At 32.2% G+C, this 19,450-nt stretch overlaps 1 protein-coding gene across 2 annotated transcripts; it reads left to right on the top strand.

Annotated features, from left to right (window-relative positions):
• The first annotated feature begins 374 nt into the window (after positions 1–374).
• LOC111046244 (ATP-dependent DNA helicase Q1) lies at positions 375–18,129 on the top strand. 2 transcript variants are annotated; one of them, XM_039434544.1, is made up of 12 exons: positions 375–611; positions 792–971; positions 1,669–1,848; positions 2,598–2,728; positions 3,273–3,447; positions 4,032–4,198; positions 8,106–8,242; positions 9,007–9,202; positions 9,767–9,921; positions 10,889–11,067; positions 16,603–16,785; positions 17,760–18,129. In XM_039434544.1, exons 1-12 carry the CDS (start codon positions 584–586, stop codon positions 18,023–18,025), a joined length of 1,977 nt encoding a protein of 658 aa, XP_039290478.1. In that variant the 5' UTR covers positions 375–583; the 3' UTR covers positions 18,026–18,129. The 2 variants fall into 2 exon arrangements, with proteins under 2 accessions (XP_039290478.1, XP_039290479.1); XM_039434545.1 differs by having other exon boundaries at positions 411–611; positions 9,767–9,918; positions 10,886–11,067.
• The last annotated feature ends 1,321 nt before the right edge of the window (positions 18,130–19,450 follow it).

The raw sequence follows: 19,450 nt of genomic DNA, 5'->3' as shown, positions 1-19,450 counted from the left end.
CTCTCAAATCTTAAGTTTTTCTGTGTATAGCATATAATCAATCCTTTTCAAGCAATATTAAAATCTAATTTTCAATATTCAACACGCCTTGTTTTTCTCTCTAGTTTCAAAAATTTAAGCTATAGAATAAAAAGTTATTATTTTAATTTACTGACAAAAATTAAATTATAGTATCATTATTATTCTCTATATAAGAGAAAGAGGTAAAGATGGAAAGAAGGTTCATTTTCTGTGAACTATAAACCAAGGAAAGTACATCTATTTCTACTATTCTTGACTAAACAACTAATAAATAATGATATATCGAAATGGAATATCGACATGAGGATCTATCGATATAGATCATTTATCGACACTGAAGACTGAATGACAATTGACAAACAAAAAGTGAGGTTATATGTGGCGGCTATTTCGCGTATTTAAATATAACGGACTAAGTTACCTATGTTTACTTATTTACAGTAAATTAAAAGTTTATTCAATGATGGTTTATCACTCATATAAATATGTATTTTTTTTCTAAACAATTCATATTTTATTGTTTTTAGTATTATGTTTCATCTTTGAAAATAAAAGGCTAATCATGTCCGGAGACACTTCTAGTTGTGGTTGTGAGTTTTAACGTTTCATTAATTTTTACCATTTTGCTACTATTGAATAGATTTACATATTTTATTTAGAATGATATTAAAAAATATTGTGGTTGTCTGTCAATTCAAATTAAAATTTTATTCATCTGTTCAAATCAATTAGGCTGATATATTTTTTATTGAGGTTATTTTATTTTTTAGTTATTTCAAGTTCAGAAGAAGTCTTGGCTGCTATTGATCATGAGTTGAAACAAATTGATGGACAGCTCAGACAATTAAATCAGAGAAGGAGTGAATTAATTGCAAAGAAAGAAGAACTACAAGATCAAATTTCTCTGAAGAAAAGTAAGGAATTGGCTGATCAAAACTGGGATCATACCGGTAAGTTTTGTTGACTTCTTTTGCAGGAAATTATCATTTTACTTTTAAAACAAATGAATCATTATATTCTATTAAGGCAAATTATTATTAAATAAGTTCTAAATACATGAACCTTTGTAATTAATATTTTTTAATATTACCTAAGTTAATATTTATTAATACCAGTATTAGTATTAATAGTATTAAAGTAAATAATATTTCAAAAAATACCATCAGTGATCTACTAACGATTGTTCTTGTCTTGCCTCAGGGTAACAGCATAGTGAGGGGGTAGTGTTAGAAGGAAAGATCGAGGTACATTATCTCAATATAGCACAAATACTTTTTATGTAATGGTGCGGAGGTCGAGGTAAGCCGCGTTGTAAACCTCCTCTTTGACCTCCTCACCATGAGAGCCCCCATTATACAAAATGTATTTCTGTTACATTGAGATACCTCTATGTCGACCTCTACCTTCTCACCATGCGGTTACCAAAAAGAATTGAAGAAACAGTCACAAAACTGTTTCAAAGGCTGATGTTATGTTTTTATAGGTATTTTCCTCATTACACAATTGGAAAATAAATTTTTCTGTAAATAAATTTACTGTATAAATTGTTAACTTGCTGCCACTTGATTGTACAGTTGAGAAATCCACCTCTTTAATTAATAATAGAAATGTTATATTCCATGCAGCAATTTTTCTGTTTCTTTTCAGATTTTCCTTGGTATGAGAGATTGATGAAAAATCTTAACAATGTCTTCAAAATCAAGGCATTGCGCCCATTCCAACTTCCTACAATGAATGCTACTCTATCGAAGCTTGATGTCATTTTGATTATGCCCACAGGAGGTGGCAAAAGTTTGTGTTATCAGCTTCCCGCCTTGGTTGATCAAGGTAATTGCGTACACTTTTATTGATCAAAATAATAATAATTATCATTATTGCTCAGAGAATAATAAGCGGAGAGGAACAACACGCTCAATTTGGAACTACCTGTTCTGATTGAAAAAAATAATAATATTGCTATAAAAAAGTTTGATGAAATTTCCAATAATTATTTGATTATTTTATTTATTTTTTATTCAAATTCATCTCATTGCATGAAATAAATACACAGTTGAATATATTTCACAATAATTAGTTCAATTTTGAATGCACTATATTGCTGTCTTACATTCATTTATAAGTTGAAAATATATATTAACCAATAGGTTAAAAAAACAAGATAAAAATAGATAAATCAATTTCAATAGGTTATATATACTTATATTAACTACATAGCTATAATACATATTATCTACTTATATTAACATTCAATACATCAAAGTTTTTGTAGAAAAAAGAAAAAAATTAAATGGATGAATGTAAGTCCCACAAAAGCAGAGCTTGTGTGTGTGGGAAGATACTATTACAAAAATCATAATCAATAATAGCTAAATTGAATAGTTGATAGCATTATAAAATGTGGAAAAGTATATAGTAGGCCTACTAGATTTAATAAAATTAATAAATTCAGATTTTTTAGAATACAGACTTGAGAATGGTTTTAATATTTTTATCACGTATTTCTAGTGTAGTATAGATGAATGCGATTATTTTCATTTCGCAATTCTGATTTTATTGTTCTCCAATATTTTTCACAGGATTCACATTAGTTGTCTCCCCACTGTTGGCATTGATGGAAGATCAAGTGATTGCGTTGAGGGCCTTGGATATTGATGCGGGGATGTTCCACGCTGAAGTCGACAAAGCAGAATCAAATAGATTAATGCAGGTAAAATCTCAAATTGATTCACTTCACTAAAACTTCAAAATCTTTCACTGTGTGATTTTTTTGTATATTTATTGTTGTTGAAGAACCAATAAAGAATTTTTGATTGATTGATCAGTAAAAGTATTCGTTCGAAAATTTTATTAATGTGGTGATTTACTGTGTGTACATACAACAGAGTGGTCAGGCGTTCTGAGTTCCGCGTTCATGAAAACTAAATACACATGGAAACTGAAGTTAATTTTATTGTAATGAGAGAAATATGCTAATCATATTATTATATTGATTCTATTGTTATATCGAAAGACACATATATTAGATCTTTATCTGATAATATAATTATAGCTTTTCTTCAATCTATCTCCATTAAAGAAATCAAACTAGAACGCTTGTATTTGACAACAATTGACTTAAAATCTGCGAGAAATTAAAATTTAGAATCAATTGCCAGAAATGCAAATTTTCAACAATTACTAGAATAACAATAGATAATTTATGAAATTCTTTTCAACGTATCCGTTCAGTATGTGGTTTGTGTATTTTTCAGGGTATGACAGATCCCAAATCACCATTGAAGCTGATCTACGCCACGCCAGAAAAGCTTGCTAAGAGTAAGCGATTTATGAGCAAATTGCAAAAAGCGTATGAATTGAATCGCTTGTCCAGAATCGCCATTGATGAGGTGCACTGTTGTTCGCAATGGGGGCATGATTTCCGACCAGGTTATTATAAATAATTCATCATTCACATTACCCGATATTGTTATTATTCTCAAACATAATATCTTTTAATTCTCATCAAACTCATTTCAATACATAGCCTATTCTTCCAATAACTTATAAAGTAGGTTATTACAGACCTGACATCTGCGCTGAGATTGGTCTTTGCGGATAGTAATTTTTCTATCACCGATAAGTGATTTTAGTGCTAATTAACAAGCAGTCTCTGAGGGCAGTACTAGGAGCTTATCTCCATATACTCAAAAGGTCCATTTAAGTAAGAATATGAGGACAAATGTTAGCAAGAATATTTTTGAGATTCTTGTTAAATGATACTTCTTTATAATTCTTACGTTTTTTGAACAATTTTCTATCAGAGCCGTATCACAAGAGCAAATCCTACGAATCTATTTGCTATTATAATTTGCTATGTTTTTATTTTTTTCCCCCAATTAATGGTCAATTTATAAGATTCATAGTTTCATGTGGAGTTGTGTGTAACTCTTGATTGAATTATTTTTTCAATTTATTGAGTAATCATGTATGCTATTCTGAAGTGAATCATACTTTAAATTTTGTTTGTTTAGATTATAAGTTTCTGGGCGTTCTGAAGCCAATGTTCCCTGACGTTCCGATCCTTGGATTAACCGCCACTGCTACATCCAAAGTTACTATCGATGTTCAAAAAATGCTGGATATTCAAGGCTGCCTGGTGTTGAAGTCATCCTTCAATCGTCCTAATTTATATTACGAGGTATTGAGGTAAAGCCTCACATTCATTCTAAATTTTACTTCTTAATCAGGCTGTTGGTTCCAATTCGTTATCAAATGAACTTTGGATTGAATAAGTTTTTATTTTGTATAAAAAATCTCATAGTACTAACAGTAAATGGAACTGTGATATAGGTGGAAGACGTTTTCAAACACATATGGAATGCTGAAGAATTTGAAATGTTGTGAAGGTGGTGGAAATTTTACATTTACTCGTATTAGTTAATGTATTGCCATAGAAAAACAACGTTTTTCATTTATTTGTTATCCATCTATTTTTGGTAATCATCCTGACCATTCTTAGCCGCAAATATTTCCGCCATAAATTCAATTATACCTTTAGCTTCCATTCTAGTCTGCCATAAAACTATATAAATGTTTGTATTCAATATTTGTTTGTAACACATTTTTATAATATGTGTAATATATTGTGATCTTTGTTCATTCTTCTATTACTGCCACTAAAAAGGATTGTTGCATTGCTGACTGTGACTCACTGTTACTTTTTTGTAAATACAAGAATTATTTATTTAATGTGTTAGGTTTGTACAGATTTCACCTAGGTGATCGGCATACATTTATTGCCAGTTTTGATAGATTCTTGGCTACCACCAGGAGCTCAGATTTATATTGTCTAGGGGATGTTAACCTAAATGTTAGTGTTTCGGATGTTTATAGTGATTCGTATCTAAATTGTCTCAATGGAAATGGTATGCAGCAGTTAATAGATATAGGGACGAGGGTAGTGGGGTCATCTTCAACCTGTATTGACCACTTATCATATCGTTCAAATCTTTTTGTCATTGACAAAGTTGCTGTCATTGAAACCCTAATCACGGATCACCGGGCGGTGGCTTGTATTTTGCCTATAGTTATTGAAAAGAGAAGGATTCAGCAGTCTGAATTTAAAAAATTGGACCACAAGCGTTTGAGTACCTTATTAAAATATGAAAATTGGGAACCTGTCTTTGAAGAACCCGAAACCAACAAAGCATTTGATATTTTTTATCAAATCCTAAATAACTGCATTGTAGAATCACAAAAAAATATTAAATACAAACAGAACATAAAAATGTTAAAGCCCTGGATGACTCCTGGTTTGTCCAATGCCATTTATGTAAGAGACAAATTGCATAAGATGCATAAAAATGATCCAAACAATTTGATCCTCAAAAGAAAATTCGTAAATATGAAAGATAAAATAAAAGTATGGGTGAAAGAGGCCAAACTTCTATTTTACTCTTCACAGTTATTCATTCAAAAACATAACCCCCGAGAAAAATGGAAAACAATAAAAACACTTTTGCCAGTAAAAGACAATAATAAAGATACGGATATTGTGTTGCAGGAGAATGGTATTTTAATTGATGACAACCGCCTAGTTTCTGACGTAATGAATAAATACTTTATTGAAATGCCTAAGAATCTTTCTGATTCTTTTCCTGCTTTACCCACCATATTCAGGCACAATCTTCAGAGTCCTTCAGAATTAAAACTAGCCATAAATCTATTTTTTTCAGCCCTGTTACACTTGTTGAACTCAAAACATTTGTAGACTCTCTTTCTACTCGTAAAAGTTCGGGTGACGATGTTGTGACTGCTAGAATCCTTAAAGATAACTTTTCTTCTATTTCTTCAGTTCTTTTATATTTGTTTAACTTGTCGTTGGTATCTGGTTGTTTTCCTGAAATACTGAAGTCGGCTACTGTTGTTCCCATCTTCAAAAAAGGAAATAAACTCAGTAAAGAAAACTACAGACCCATCTCATTATTACCAGTCATGTCAAAACTATTTGAAAAAATTATAAAAACTAGATTACTTTCATTCCTCAATAGCTGCAACTTTTTTTCGGCCTGCCAGTTCGGTTTCAGGGAAAATCTTTGTACAGAAATTGCCTTACAGCATCTTTTGGAATATGTCTATTCAGGATTAAACAGTGGCTGTAGTGGCAAAACAGCGGGAATCTTCCTGGATATTAGTAAAGCATTCGATACAGTTAATCATAGTCTGCTGTTCCGCAAGCTGGAGAGTGCTGGTGTAAGGGGAATTCCACTAGATTGGTTTAAGTCCTTCCTACAGGGTAGGAAACAGTATGTAAGGATCAGAAACGTTGCAAGTGAAGTATTACCCATAACTTGTGGTGTGCCGCAAGGTTCGGTTCTTGGCCCTATTCTCTTCTTAATTTTTGTAAATGATTTGTATAATGGTGAATTGAATGGACGGATAACTGCTTTTGCGGACGACACTGCTCTTTCATATAAAAGTAATAACCTTCAAGATTTACATCAGAAAATGCAGTCTGACTTGAACAAAATATCTCTATGGTTTACATGTAACAAACTTAAAATTAATGTAGCCAAAACTAATTATATGATGTTCAGTCTCTCTGGAAGTGCTGACTTGCCTGCTCCACTGCGCTTTCACTCTCCGGTTTGTTCCTATTCTAGCTGTGACTGTCCCAGTATCAGTCCAGTAAAGACTATCAAATATTTGGGTCTTTCACTGGATGAAAATCTGAATTGGAGGCAACAAATTGAAACTCTAAAGAAGTCTTTAAGGTTCTATTTGATGATTTTCCATCGCATTAAATATTTGTGCGATTTTAATGTAATGAAGGAACTTTATTTTTCATTTGTACATTCCAAAATTGAATATGGAATCACATGTTGGGGAAGCTCCTATTACGCTAACCAGGATCCAATTATTAAACTTCAAAAAGCTTTTATAAGATTGATAACGGGCAGTAGGTTTGATGATCATACATTTCCACTGTTCTGTCATCTTAGAATTTTGCCTGTTAGGTTCCTATATGTATTCAAGGTTTTGTCATTGTTCTTTAATATAAGTGGAAATAGAGGTGTGACAATTGATTACTGTCAGCCTGTTACCGCACTTCGACAGACCAGGCGGACTGCGGCTTCCCAAGTCAGATGTCCTAAACCCAATTGCACTCTTTTTCGTAAAACGTTCATTTTCCTGGCACCTAGATTTTATAATGCTTTGCCGCTTGAGGTCAAGAATGCCATTGCTGCATGTAATTGTGGAAATAAGATTAAGAGATTAATTAAAATTTGGCTTTTGTCACTCACTCCCGAAGCTCTAGAGTTTTTGTTCATAATTATTGTTTAATCCGTCTATTTTTCTTTCCATTCTGTTAACTTTGCATTCTGTTATCTTGCTTTTCTTTTTATTTTTTCTCCTCTTTATTTTTTTTTGTATTTTCCCTGCTCTTCTTACCGTTTTTTTTGCAACATAAATCAATAAATTAATCTTTTCACACAATTCGAATCTCTATTTTTAATGATTTTCTTTTGCTTTCTCTAATTAGCATCATCTCTTTAATAATTAAATACTAATATCCTATTTTGATTACAGCCCATAAATGTTTTTTTTATCTCTCTTTTTTCTTTTTTTTTCAGTCCATTCTATTGCTTTAGTAAAATAGTGTGTTAGACTCCCTCCAGCGGTCCGTAAGTTGCATCTTACGTGCTGGATTGTATTTTTCTCAATAAGTAATAAGTTGCATTATAATATTAAAATATCTCATATTATAAGATTTTGTATATAATAATCTTGTTTGTTTGTTTTTGATATGCATGTATTTTACATTTCCTTGTATTGTGCTTATTGAGAATAAAACTTCATTCATTCATTCATTCATTCATTCAAAACTTCATTCATTCATTCATTCATTCATTCAAAACTTCATTCATTCATTCATTCATTCATTCAATATGTTCAAAAATACTTTTTTGTAGTAGCCTAATAGTGAAAATATGAATTTTTTGTATTCAGTGTTGTGAATAAATTTCAATTTCAATAAAATAAAAAAAAAATTCAATCATCTCTATTTCTGCACTTTCTTTAAAACATTCCATTTTAATTTGCAGGTTAGAGTGAAGCCTTCCTCTCAAAAAGAATGCATTGATGAACTTGAAGATTTGTTAAAAAATAGATTTGCAAATAAGTCTGGAATAATCTACACAACATCAATAAAGGATTGTGAAGAATTGAGAGAAGAGTTGAGGTAATTTTAGTCTCTTATTACGTTTGACTTGATTAGGAATTTCTTATTTGAATCATTTCAGTGTATTAATTTTCTCATATTGAGCAGCAATTTTCAAAGCTGGAATCGATAGATTCTGCTTATTGAGTCTCGTAGCTCAAGTCAATTTAATTCTGTCTCTTGATGGTCCATCATTCAGTACATATTACAATTTTTCTGCTTCTACTCAGAGTAGAACAAATGTTATAATGATTTATTTCCGAGTTATTCAATTATGGAATGATGCAATATAGCCTTAGAAATATATCCATTGATAATAATTTTTGGCTCTACTATTCAAATTACTACAATTTCCTCTTGCATTGATTTTTCGATGCATACTTTTTAATTAGACAATCTATTATATATAGTGATTTTTATAACTACCGTTTCCAAGAGAATTTGTGATATTATTCCTCATAGTAGTTGAAATTACAAAGAATATCAAGTGTTTTTATGATATGTTCAATTTGAACAAAAATACTTTTTTGTAGTAGCCTAATATGAAAATATTGAATGTGAAAATATGAATTTTTTGTATTCAGTGAGTCTACTATGACCTATAACAATTTAGTATATATTACACCAGCTTTCATAAATAGTGTAGATATTTTAGTTACACAGCATAATTAATCACTCCATCAACAAAAGCAATACATTGCTTATAATGTAGCTCAGCATCATTTAAACACCTTATAAAGTGAGTTCTGGAGATAAACAAATATTGATTTTGCTGTTATTTACAGAAAACGTGGATTAAGAGTGAGTGGCTACCATGCCCAGCTAGACATCAAACTGCGTTCCTCTGTCCATGAGAAATGGCTGAGAGGGGAATATCAGGCTGTTGTAGCCACCATTGCTTTTGGGCTCGGAATAGATAAGCCCGATGTGCGCTTTGTCATTCACCATTGCCTGTCCAAATCAATGGAAAATTTCTATCAGGTAATTTACCTTTTGCCGAGATTTAAATAATCTCATTTTACTTATTTCCATTAATTAAAGGAAAGATGGGTAAAGTGGCCATTCGACTTTATGCTGTAGAATCTTAATATTACTGACTACCTATTTGCATGGCAAATAATTCGTGCCAAACTAAGTTTTGTCTAGACATCGTTCAAGAATATGCCCCTTGATGTTGTCATAACCACATGCAATAAAACAATGGAATGCAACTTTGTTGCCATTGTCTCTTTATCTTTGTTTATCGTTTTTTGACAAATTTGTTTGTAACAACATTTATTATTATTCTTGGAAATTAATCATACAGCAGTATTGCCTGCGTCAATACAATTATCATTGAATTCCATTTTGTGTAGAATTCTTCCACATTAATTAATAAAGAAATAATTTCATAGTACCCTTTTTACAAAACCTTTTTATATAAACACTTGAATAAAACACGAGACAATTATTTTCGGCTTTCAATAATAAAATATAGAAAAAGGGTACAATGAAATTATTCGTTCATTAATTAACATTTTGATCATCCACATTAATTTGTTGCAGGAAAGTGGCAGAGCTGGTAGGGATGGGAAACCTTCTGATTGCATTCTGTTCTATCGGTTGGCTGACGTCTTCAAGCTGAGCACTATGGTATTCACACAACAGACCGGTCTGCAAAACCTCTACGGAATTGTCGATTATTGTCTTGATCCGACAAAGTGAGTTTGGTTTTGTTGATTCACTCACTATTCATGTCAAGTGTTGGAAGCACCTATGATTTTTACCATTTTTCTCATAATAATATGAACATAATCATTTCATGATTGGGAAAGATAAAACAGGGTTAGCTATTTCTATTCCCGTATTATATAATCAATACAGTAACATATTATAGAAGTTAATATTCTAATCAATATTTATAATAATATCGACTAACCTGACTGGCTCAGGTCTGGTGTCAGAGGTTTCAGGTCGCACCTGATCAATCAATTTCAGGGCCTCTGGCACAACTTAACGAATGTTTTTAGGCAGCCGGGACCGACGAATTAACGTGCCCATCCGAAACACGAGAGTGGCCCGAGAAAACTAGCTTGCCCGGGCCGGAATCGGAACCTGGGATTTTGAATTATAAAGTCAGTATCGAATGCACTCGACTACGGCGACTCCTAGTAATATCAATAATATTTTATTACTCATTACTCAGCTCACAAATCTTGCTAAACTAAATGAAGTTTCGATTAGGATTAGATTATTTCGCAATTCTCCTCACAGGTGATAATGTCTCTTAATAAAGGAATTCTTTTTCATCAATATCTTTTTCATATTCTATTACATTTCAATATCTTGTTCCTTTATTGAATTTCAATGTTGAATACTGTAAGTAACGTAGACGACGTCGATACTGTAATATTTGAGACAGAATTGGATTGGTTTAAAAATACACTTTCCAAATATAAAAAAAAAAAAAAGATTTTAGAACAAAAGCCAATACGGTAACCTTTTTGGGCTTAAGCCTGAGGTACGTTTCTGAAAGTTGTATTATGTAGAATGATTGAATAATTAAATAATTATAAAGAGCATTGAGATAATTCTATTGGGCTTGAATTTTTTGAATAGGGGATTTGAAATCATGTTTGTGTTTCAACTAATACATTTTTACATGTGAATATACTGTTGTGTTTTCAGATGTCGTCGAGCGATAATTGCATCTCACTTTGATGAGAGCTGGGAAAGCACGCATTGCGACAGGATGTGTGATCACTGCAAGTGCGGAGTTGCGCCGAAAGAGGTTGACATCACCAAGCACTGCCGCTCCCTTCTCAAGCTATTGTCGCATGCCTCTTCACAGGACACCAAAATGACTGGTAAATCAAACAATATACAATATTTTGAATTATACAACCTCCTCTAATTGTTTTCCTTGAATATTCTAAAAATTATCAATTTTTTTTATAAAAGACCAGCAGGTAACCCGTACTCCACAAGAGTCTATTTTAAAACTTGACAAACTGAAAACTTGACGTAATGAGATCTTGAAGAATTGAAAATAGGCAGCAAGAATCTATATGAAAATTTTCAAGTTAATCAGTCCAGTAGTTCAGATGTGATGATGCGTCAAACATAATTTTCCTATCCCGTACGTGTAGTCTATAAGCCAGTTCATTCCTTGATTATAGTATAGATAATTCCAAGGTTGAGTGGTAGAGAGGACTTGAAAGTCCTAACTCCACCTAATAAAGAATATTTTCGTTTCTTAATCTTTTATTCAGTATTTATATATTTTCTTAAATAGATATAATATTATACTTTTATTCAATATAATGAATAATATTATACCAAATATTTTATCTTATTTTGTTGAAAATGAGAAAATCTAACACAATCTGACAATGTAGTGTGGTTCACATTACCATGGCAGTATTTGATTAACATTGGTGTTGCAATCTTTGTCTATCATTCGACAATGCAGATAGCGCTATCCTTTTCTAGCTCCGCAACGTTGTCAGATCGTTTTTTTATAACGTAGAAATATAATCAATTAACAGAATATCTAATTTCAATGATGAATATTTATTATTAAATAATAAAATTATTAAATATTAATAATTGAAAATATTTTCCTTGACGAATAAAAGTTGTTTGATTATTTTAAACAAGAAAGAACAGTTAATATTACATAAGATATACCGGTATCAGCAATCCTCTATAGAATAGAATAGAATTACTTTTTTATTTGTTGACGTGGCGAAGTTTGGACAGTAATATCCACTCTACCACTTAACCACGGTAAAACATGGTTAGAATGCAGAGAATCGCTCTTCTCCTATCTTTCCCCTCTGCCATTATAACGTGGACCTCACTATATATATATATTGTCAGATATCGGCCTCCGTTGAAGCGTCATGTATCAAATCCCAATCTCTGGAGGGGAAATGAGTCATAATCTTACTCCAAAGGGGGGGACACGGAAATATATAATTTGAACTATATGACAATAAATTAGGGTTATAATTGTTCAGCCATGAGTACGATTTCCTTGTATAGTAGGTCTTACCTTGTGTTGGCGAATGTTGCAGCCTATTTTGTTCCGTAGAGAAGGGGGGACGTACAATAAAAAAGTAATTGATAGTTAAAATAGTCAGATTAAATAAAATAATTGAACAATGATAGAACTTGAAGTTATGATTTAACGGTGGGTAGTTGTAGGTTAGGTTGACCAACCTTTGTTTAATCGGATTGTCGATATCACTTAAATCAGAGTATCGAAGCAGAATGGCTGGTGTGTGGATAGGACAGATTGAAAAAGTTAACTTGCTCAATAAAGAGGTTGGCGGTCAACAAAGGTAGCCGAAGTAAGGGATCTGAATTTCTAACTTAATATGGTAGGTGGTTATAATATGGTAAGGTGGAATTAAATTCAATTTAATAATAAGATGCAGTTCAACTTGGATCTGCTGAAAATAAATTCTGCTGTCACTACGATCAGGCAGAGACAGTAATTTTGGAGTGAACCTTCTCTCCAAGTGATGACTAATATATCCAGAATCCAATAATTGTGCCGTAATTTGGAAAGATGTTAGACCGTATGAAACAACAGATAGAATGGCAAATCCATGCGAACCAGGTCTCTGATAAGTACTATAGGTTGTATGAGAGCAAAGTGCTGAACCAAAATAGTAAATATTTCGAGTACCGAGTTTAATTCTAACGCTGTTTAAACGATCTACTACCTCTCTTTGCGATGTTAATCGGCTAATAATGTAGGATTCACTTCACCTCTGTGCGGTAGGCTGGAGGAAGTCGATTTATTATTTGATTCTGCAGGGTATTCTCGATGACAGAATTTTATTACTTGATAAGAAAATCGACCACCATTTACCACCAGAAGAAATAATAGTCTAATGATAGATACTATACTCGCTAATGTCTGACTATTGCAAAACAGGATGTGTCCTGAATGATCAATGTGTGTCAGTCGAGAAAGAACGAATTTGGAGGTATAATGAAGTAAACCCAGTTTAATAAAACGGTAAAATGGATATATTCTGAAGGATATACTTTTACAACAAATATTGAATAAATTGATGAACAGATTATGTAAATAATAGCTTTCAAATAGATACAGGATGAAGATTGGTTGACAGCAGATTTGAGTCTTTAAATTATAAATATTATATAAAAAGTTCGGTACTCTTCAATTAAACAAAATAAAATGGATAATAGCCCTTTGGAAAGGGTCATAAACTGGACGAATTAAACAAGAAAAAACAAGTTAATATTAAATGGTGATTCAGAGAATAGAACAAATTAATAATTAAAATTACTCTCAGGGTGTGGTTTCGCCTAAGGAAAATAGACCTTTTGGCTAAGTACAGCGTGGATAGTTAAATTTATTTAATACTATAAAGTTCAATTATGATAAAGTTTGTACCCTTAAAACTACAGTCATGACTTTTCTTAAATGGACGAATTTATACGCTGTACAATTTTCGCAATTTATGGGGATCCCCTTTTATATATTCGAATAACTTACGTAGACTTTTGTTTCCGTTCTTTGGTTTTTCGAAATATATTCGGCCGTAGAATATATCGTTCCGGCTGGGTCCTTCCGCGTGGCGAAAAATGTTGAACAGACTTCACTAATATAATTAACTTATAGACTTCACTTATATAATTTCGGGGTTTATTTAAATGAGATTTAAAATCTTAATATCACAATTATTATAGGAACTTTGGAACAACTTTTTAAAAACAGAAAAACGAAGATTGAATTATATTAAACAGAAACTAAAACTTTTGAACAATTAGGTACGTGGACTATTTAAATGAGATTTAAAATCTTAATATCACAATTATTATAGGAACTTTGGAACAACTTTTTAAAAACAGAAAAACGAAGATTGAATTATATTAAACAGAAATTAAAGCTTTTGAACAATTAGGTACGTGGACTAGGTCCACGACTGTCCGGTCGTGGACAGACCTAGTCAACGTACCTAATTGTTCAAAAGCTTTAATTTCTGTTTAATATAACTCATCCTACCGATGATCCTTGCAAAATGGCCTCGAGTCTTCCTCTTCTAATTTTCACTTGAATTTCTCCTTCAAATTTTATCTCGCCAAATTTACATATTAATTCGGGATTGGTCCGATTCTGTGACGTAACCAATACGCCGAATGGGTGGTGTCACTGTGTCCAACTTTAAAGCTTTTAAAATAGGGCGAAATTCCTGATTTTGAGTTGTTCCAAATTATCATTTAGTTTTTATAATTATAATAATACATAAATAAATAATAGAATTTGTCTATGATGATATGCATTCAAATTGGCTTCAATGGATAGCTAATGATTATAGAACATAGACATGCTTGTATAACATAAAGTAGACATAATATAAGAATATATATGCTTATAACAATAACGAACACAATAATAAATAAATATTTCTCCCTTTTTTTGTTTATATGGTTTTTTATATGCTAGAATATCGACCCTCAATCGTCATATATGGCTAAGCTAACTTGTTTATATATTTCTAACAATTATATTTTTTTGGTAGATCAAATAAATAAATATTCGGGCTTATTTGGCCTAGAAATGAAAGTATAAAAATGAAAAAGCTAATAATATATGATTTTTATGATCGATCTTTAGTCGAACTGCCTTCTCAATTTGCTACTTGTTAATGAGTTAGCTTTGGTTTGTTTTAGGGTTATGTTTTCGTTTCAAAACTAACCTTCAAATACAACTTTACTGTTCCAATCCATAGACATATAAACATATACGGTTTTTTCCATTGACTAATTTTTTGGAAGGCATATAATTACAGATTTATTTATTTCTTACTTTGTAAGTTAGATAACAGTCGTCTATCTACCTCAGATAAGATTGTATTGTTTCTACGGTGATAGAAATTATTCCGTTCTCGTACTAGCCTATGAACAAATTTATTGTGTATTTTGAGGACTGTACAATCATTGGTACATCACAATATATATATATATATATATATATATATATATATATATAGTCGAACCTCTATATAACAAAGTCGATTATCCCGAGAAAAAATTCGCTGCCGAGAGGTATTCGTTATTGAGAGGTTCTGTAAAGAAAACTGCCACGATCCTATGGATCTTATAATATTGTATCAAGGCGGTAAATAAATGAATATGGTACATGAAACATATCGTCGCGAACGTAGGTAGGGTACCTATTAGGCAAATATTAATATGGAAATTTGAAAATTCATGCTGTCGATAAAAAACATGTTTTTTGAATATTTGTAGAACGTAATAAGTAAGTAAACTCACCAATTTATTTCCAGAAAGCTTGATTCGTACTATTAGTGGAGTTTAATCGAAGTACATACTCTGTAGCAATATTTTTCAACTTTTTACACTACTATTAGATGGAACGCAAAATACGGTTATTTTGTCAATATCTTCACTATAAATACTATAATAACCCAAATTTCATTTTTTTTTGTTTTATATTTGAAAAGTGAGTAATATCGGTTGAATTTTGCATTTGAATAAAACATCATGTTTTATAAACGACTCACATTTATTCAAACAGTCGGACATGTCTGGTACACTATTTTCCAGTTTTAATCCTTGCCTGATAATTTTGAAAGCCTCTGGAACTTCTTGATCTGACGGATTCTTCTCCTCAGGTTCGTCACAGTCATCATCATCATCATCAACATAGTCAGTAAAAAGAATTGAAATGTGTGACAAAAGCAAGAATGGGAAAAAAGTCCAGTCGTTCACCTGCCTGGTCTACAATAATGAACCCATCGACAAAAGACAAAAGACAGAGAAGAATGGCGCAAATTGATACGGAGAGCCCAACCCAAATGACATGGGAAAATGAAGATGAAACATTTTATGAACTAATAAGAATATTAAAGAGAATTGGATAAAATATTAACTTTATTTCAACTTGAAAGCTCTTAGAATTCAATTTCCAGTAACTTGCATTCAATTTCCGACATGTGTTTCACCCTCTATTGACTGTCTACCACTCTATCTTCTTGCTTCTTCCTACCTGAATTGCCATTATTTTTAGTCTATTGACCTTTCTGCTGGAACTAAAGAATTCCTTGGAAATGACCGTCTGCTTCCTATACACACCACACTTTGTATGTTGAAGTCAAGAGAAAATTTTGTTGTTGAGAGGTCCAAAATTCGTTAAATAGAGGTAAATAAGCATAAAAAACTCTAAAATGTCATGGGACCAGGTAAAAATTCGTTGTGTAGAGGATTTCGTTAAGTGGAGGTTCGTTATAGAGAGGTTCGACTGTATATTTTTTTAAATAGTTTTCAATGACTAATAATCCATGAAATCTTGCTTTTTATAATGTGATCGAATCTGACAATGGTTAATTATTTTTCAGCCCAGAAACTACTGGAGGCATGGTATGGCAAAGGCCCACCAAAACTGAGATTATCAAGCATTGCTGTTCCGAGCTTCTCCAGAATAACCGGTGACAATATTCTTGCAAGACTTCTAATCGATGGGTATTTGAAAGAAGACTTTCACTTTACAGCCTACTCAACAATAAGCTACATTCGAAAAGGTAACTGTTTTGTATTTTCCAATATTCAAGTGTATTTACTGATAATTATTCTCTACTGAAAACTTAAGACACTAACAAATGCTCTCAAAAACTGAAGGGTGTGAATACTAAGGTTCGTATTACAATAGTAAACCATTGTCCGATCGAGTCGTGGGGCATTAATTCTTAAGGCTATGGCTCTTTTTATACTAGGGAAACCAGATCTGCTATACAACTGGTGTCCTTGAATCATTGTTGTTGCTGCACTGGAATTAATGCACAATTCATGAGCATTTGAAAATGACATGCTTCTCTATAAAGCTATGAAAATAAGTTATTGTAAGTTTTATTATTGAAAAACTAAAGGGGTCAATCGAAAAACTATACCAAAAAGCAGTATACTATATTAAGTACTCGATCACTCTGTAATATTGAAGAGCCTCAAAGTATTGAAACCTTTCAAAATAAAAGATGAATAAACCAAGAATCATTAAAGCGGTTGAGGATACACGAAAAACCTCAGTTTTAGGGGAAAATTCAACAGTAAAAATAGTAAAAAGCCATTTTTTAAACTGAAATCATATGATCAGTCATTTTCAAGTTTTCCACTGAGCATCTTTTCGTGAACATTGCCTTGTATAGAATTCTAATTACCTTGGCTAGAATCAAAAATGATATTCTGAAATAAATAATTCTAATACAGTAATATCGTGTGACCTGACTTATTAAGGTCTGGTGTCAGAGTATTCAGGTTGCATATGATCAAATCCAGGGCCTCTGACACAACCTAACGAATGTTTTTAGGCAGCCGCGACCGACGTGTACAAAAATCGGGAGTTGCCTGAGAATAATATCTAGGTAATATCTTGCCCGGGTCGGGATTTGAACCAGGCCATTGTAGTATGAAGCTAGTGTCTAATCCACTTTTCTATAGCCACTCCTCCATTCTGAAATAATTTTTAATAATATGTTCTCTTGTCTCATTGTTGAAACAGGGCCAAAGGCGAGTAAAGTGGACGATGCAAGTCTCGTGATTTCCATGAAAGTGGCCGGAAAAGCCGAACGTGCCGCAACTGATTCATCGGCTGAGAAGAATGACCATGCGAAGAAGACCAGTAGCTCTACGAATACGAAGGTGAAGAAAGAGACAACGAAGAATGGAGGTGAAGGCATTAGTGGCAAGAAACGGACTCAAAGTGAAAGTGAGAATACTCAGATAAGAACGAAAGTGTTTGTTATAGAAGACTCTGACACTGATTAATCGTAAGTCAAGTTGAATGATGTTGTACAACTTTGAATTTGAATTGCTTGTTGGAAGGTGTGATTTACTGTTACAATATATTTTGCAGCTAAGATTGAATGATATCATGTTTTTTTTGTGGTTTCCTACAAGCAGAACACCTTCATGTAAGTAGAAATAGTTATTTATGTATTAAGAGCGTAAAACACGACTTTATTGCTTGAGCAAAACAGTTATTTAGATTACTAGATCTAGACAATTTTGCTTTAGTTATTTAGATTACTAAATCTAGACAATTAGTAAATAAGTTTTACGCTCGAATTACATACAATTTTTTTTCTACAACTGCAGTATAATTTTCTACAATATAGTATGATTGACTCACCTAAAATCTAAAACCCTCATTGATCAACGCCTTCATGGATGGCTGTATTGATGAATTAAATCAGCGATCAATGAAATGATCACAAACGAAATTTTATTTTTCTATATTAATGACATCAATTCCAATAAATGCTGAGATAATTGTGAGAAAATTCAATACAACATTTTACTATTACAATTAATTGATTATCAAATTATTGATATTTGTTTCAAAGAATGCTATAATAGAAGCTATTGCTGATGCTATGAACAATTCTGTAACTTTGGCAATCCTGAAATAACTTACCTGCTTCCTACAGCGTATTCGTAGCAAGTGGTAAAGTAAAAAACGTATTGCGCATGCATAGGGAGTGTAATAGTATATTTCGCACCTAGAGCAGAAAATGAGATTTTTCCGGCTCGAAATCGGTTTTCAAGTCCGAGGCCGTAGGCCGAGGACTTTAAAAGATTGAGAGCTGGAATACTATATTGCGCACCTAGGGCCGAAAATGAGACTTTTCCGGAAAAACATTTTTGCCCGTGGTGCGAACACTATTTTTCGCCACACTGAAAAATAAACAATATATACCGTATATGAGAATAATTGTTTATTAAGCTCTTCCGAAAGCAAAAGTGGAAGGTCATAGCTCTAGCAAATCTGAATAACAGGAAATTATCCAAGTATTTTTATTCTGATTTGTCTAAATAACCTAAAAGATTATGTTCAATTATGTGGGAGGTTGAGTTTATACTTTTTTATTCTTTCAAATGACAATAAGATGATATTATTATAAATGTTTTAATTATTATTGAATAATAAACACAAATAATGAAAAGTTTTTTGATCAGCTGTTAGCGGCTGGAAAGGGTACTCTTTCCGGCCTAGGTCGGAAACCTGTTCTGACGTCAGACGAGAGTCGTCTGCAAACAATGTCTTTCAGATCTACGTAGGGACTGGAAAACAGCTGCTTTCTGTGCAGTGTGGCGAAAAATATTTTATTAGCTCCCTACCCTAGAATCAGTCATTTTACGATGAGTTTTCAGTGCGTAAAGAAGTGTTTTACGAGCTGTTGTAGAAAAATT

The sequence above is a fragment of the Nilaparvata lugens genome, chromosome 8 (genome assembly GCF_014356525.2).
Source record: "Nilaparvata lugens isolate BPH chromosome 8, ASM1435652v1, whole genome shotgun sequence".
Taxonomy (NCBI): Eukaryota; Metazoa; Arthropoda; class Insecta; order Hemiptera; family Delphacidae; genus Nilaparvata; species Nilaparvata lugens.
Note: the sequence above shows the minus strand (reverse complement) of the source record. Positions and strands in the feature narration are given on the sequence as shown.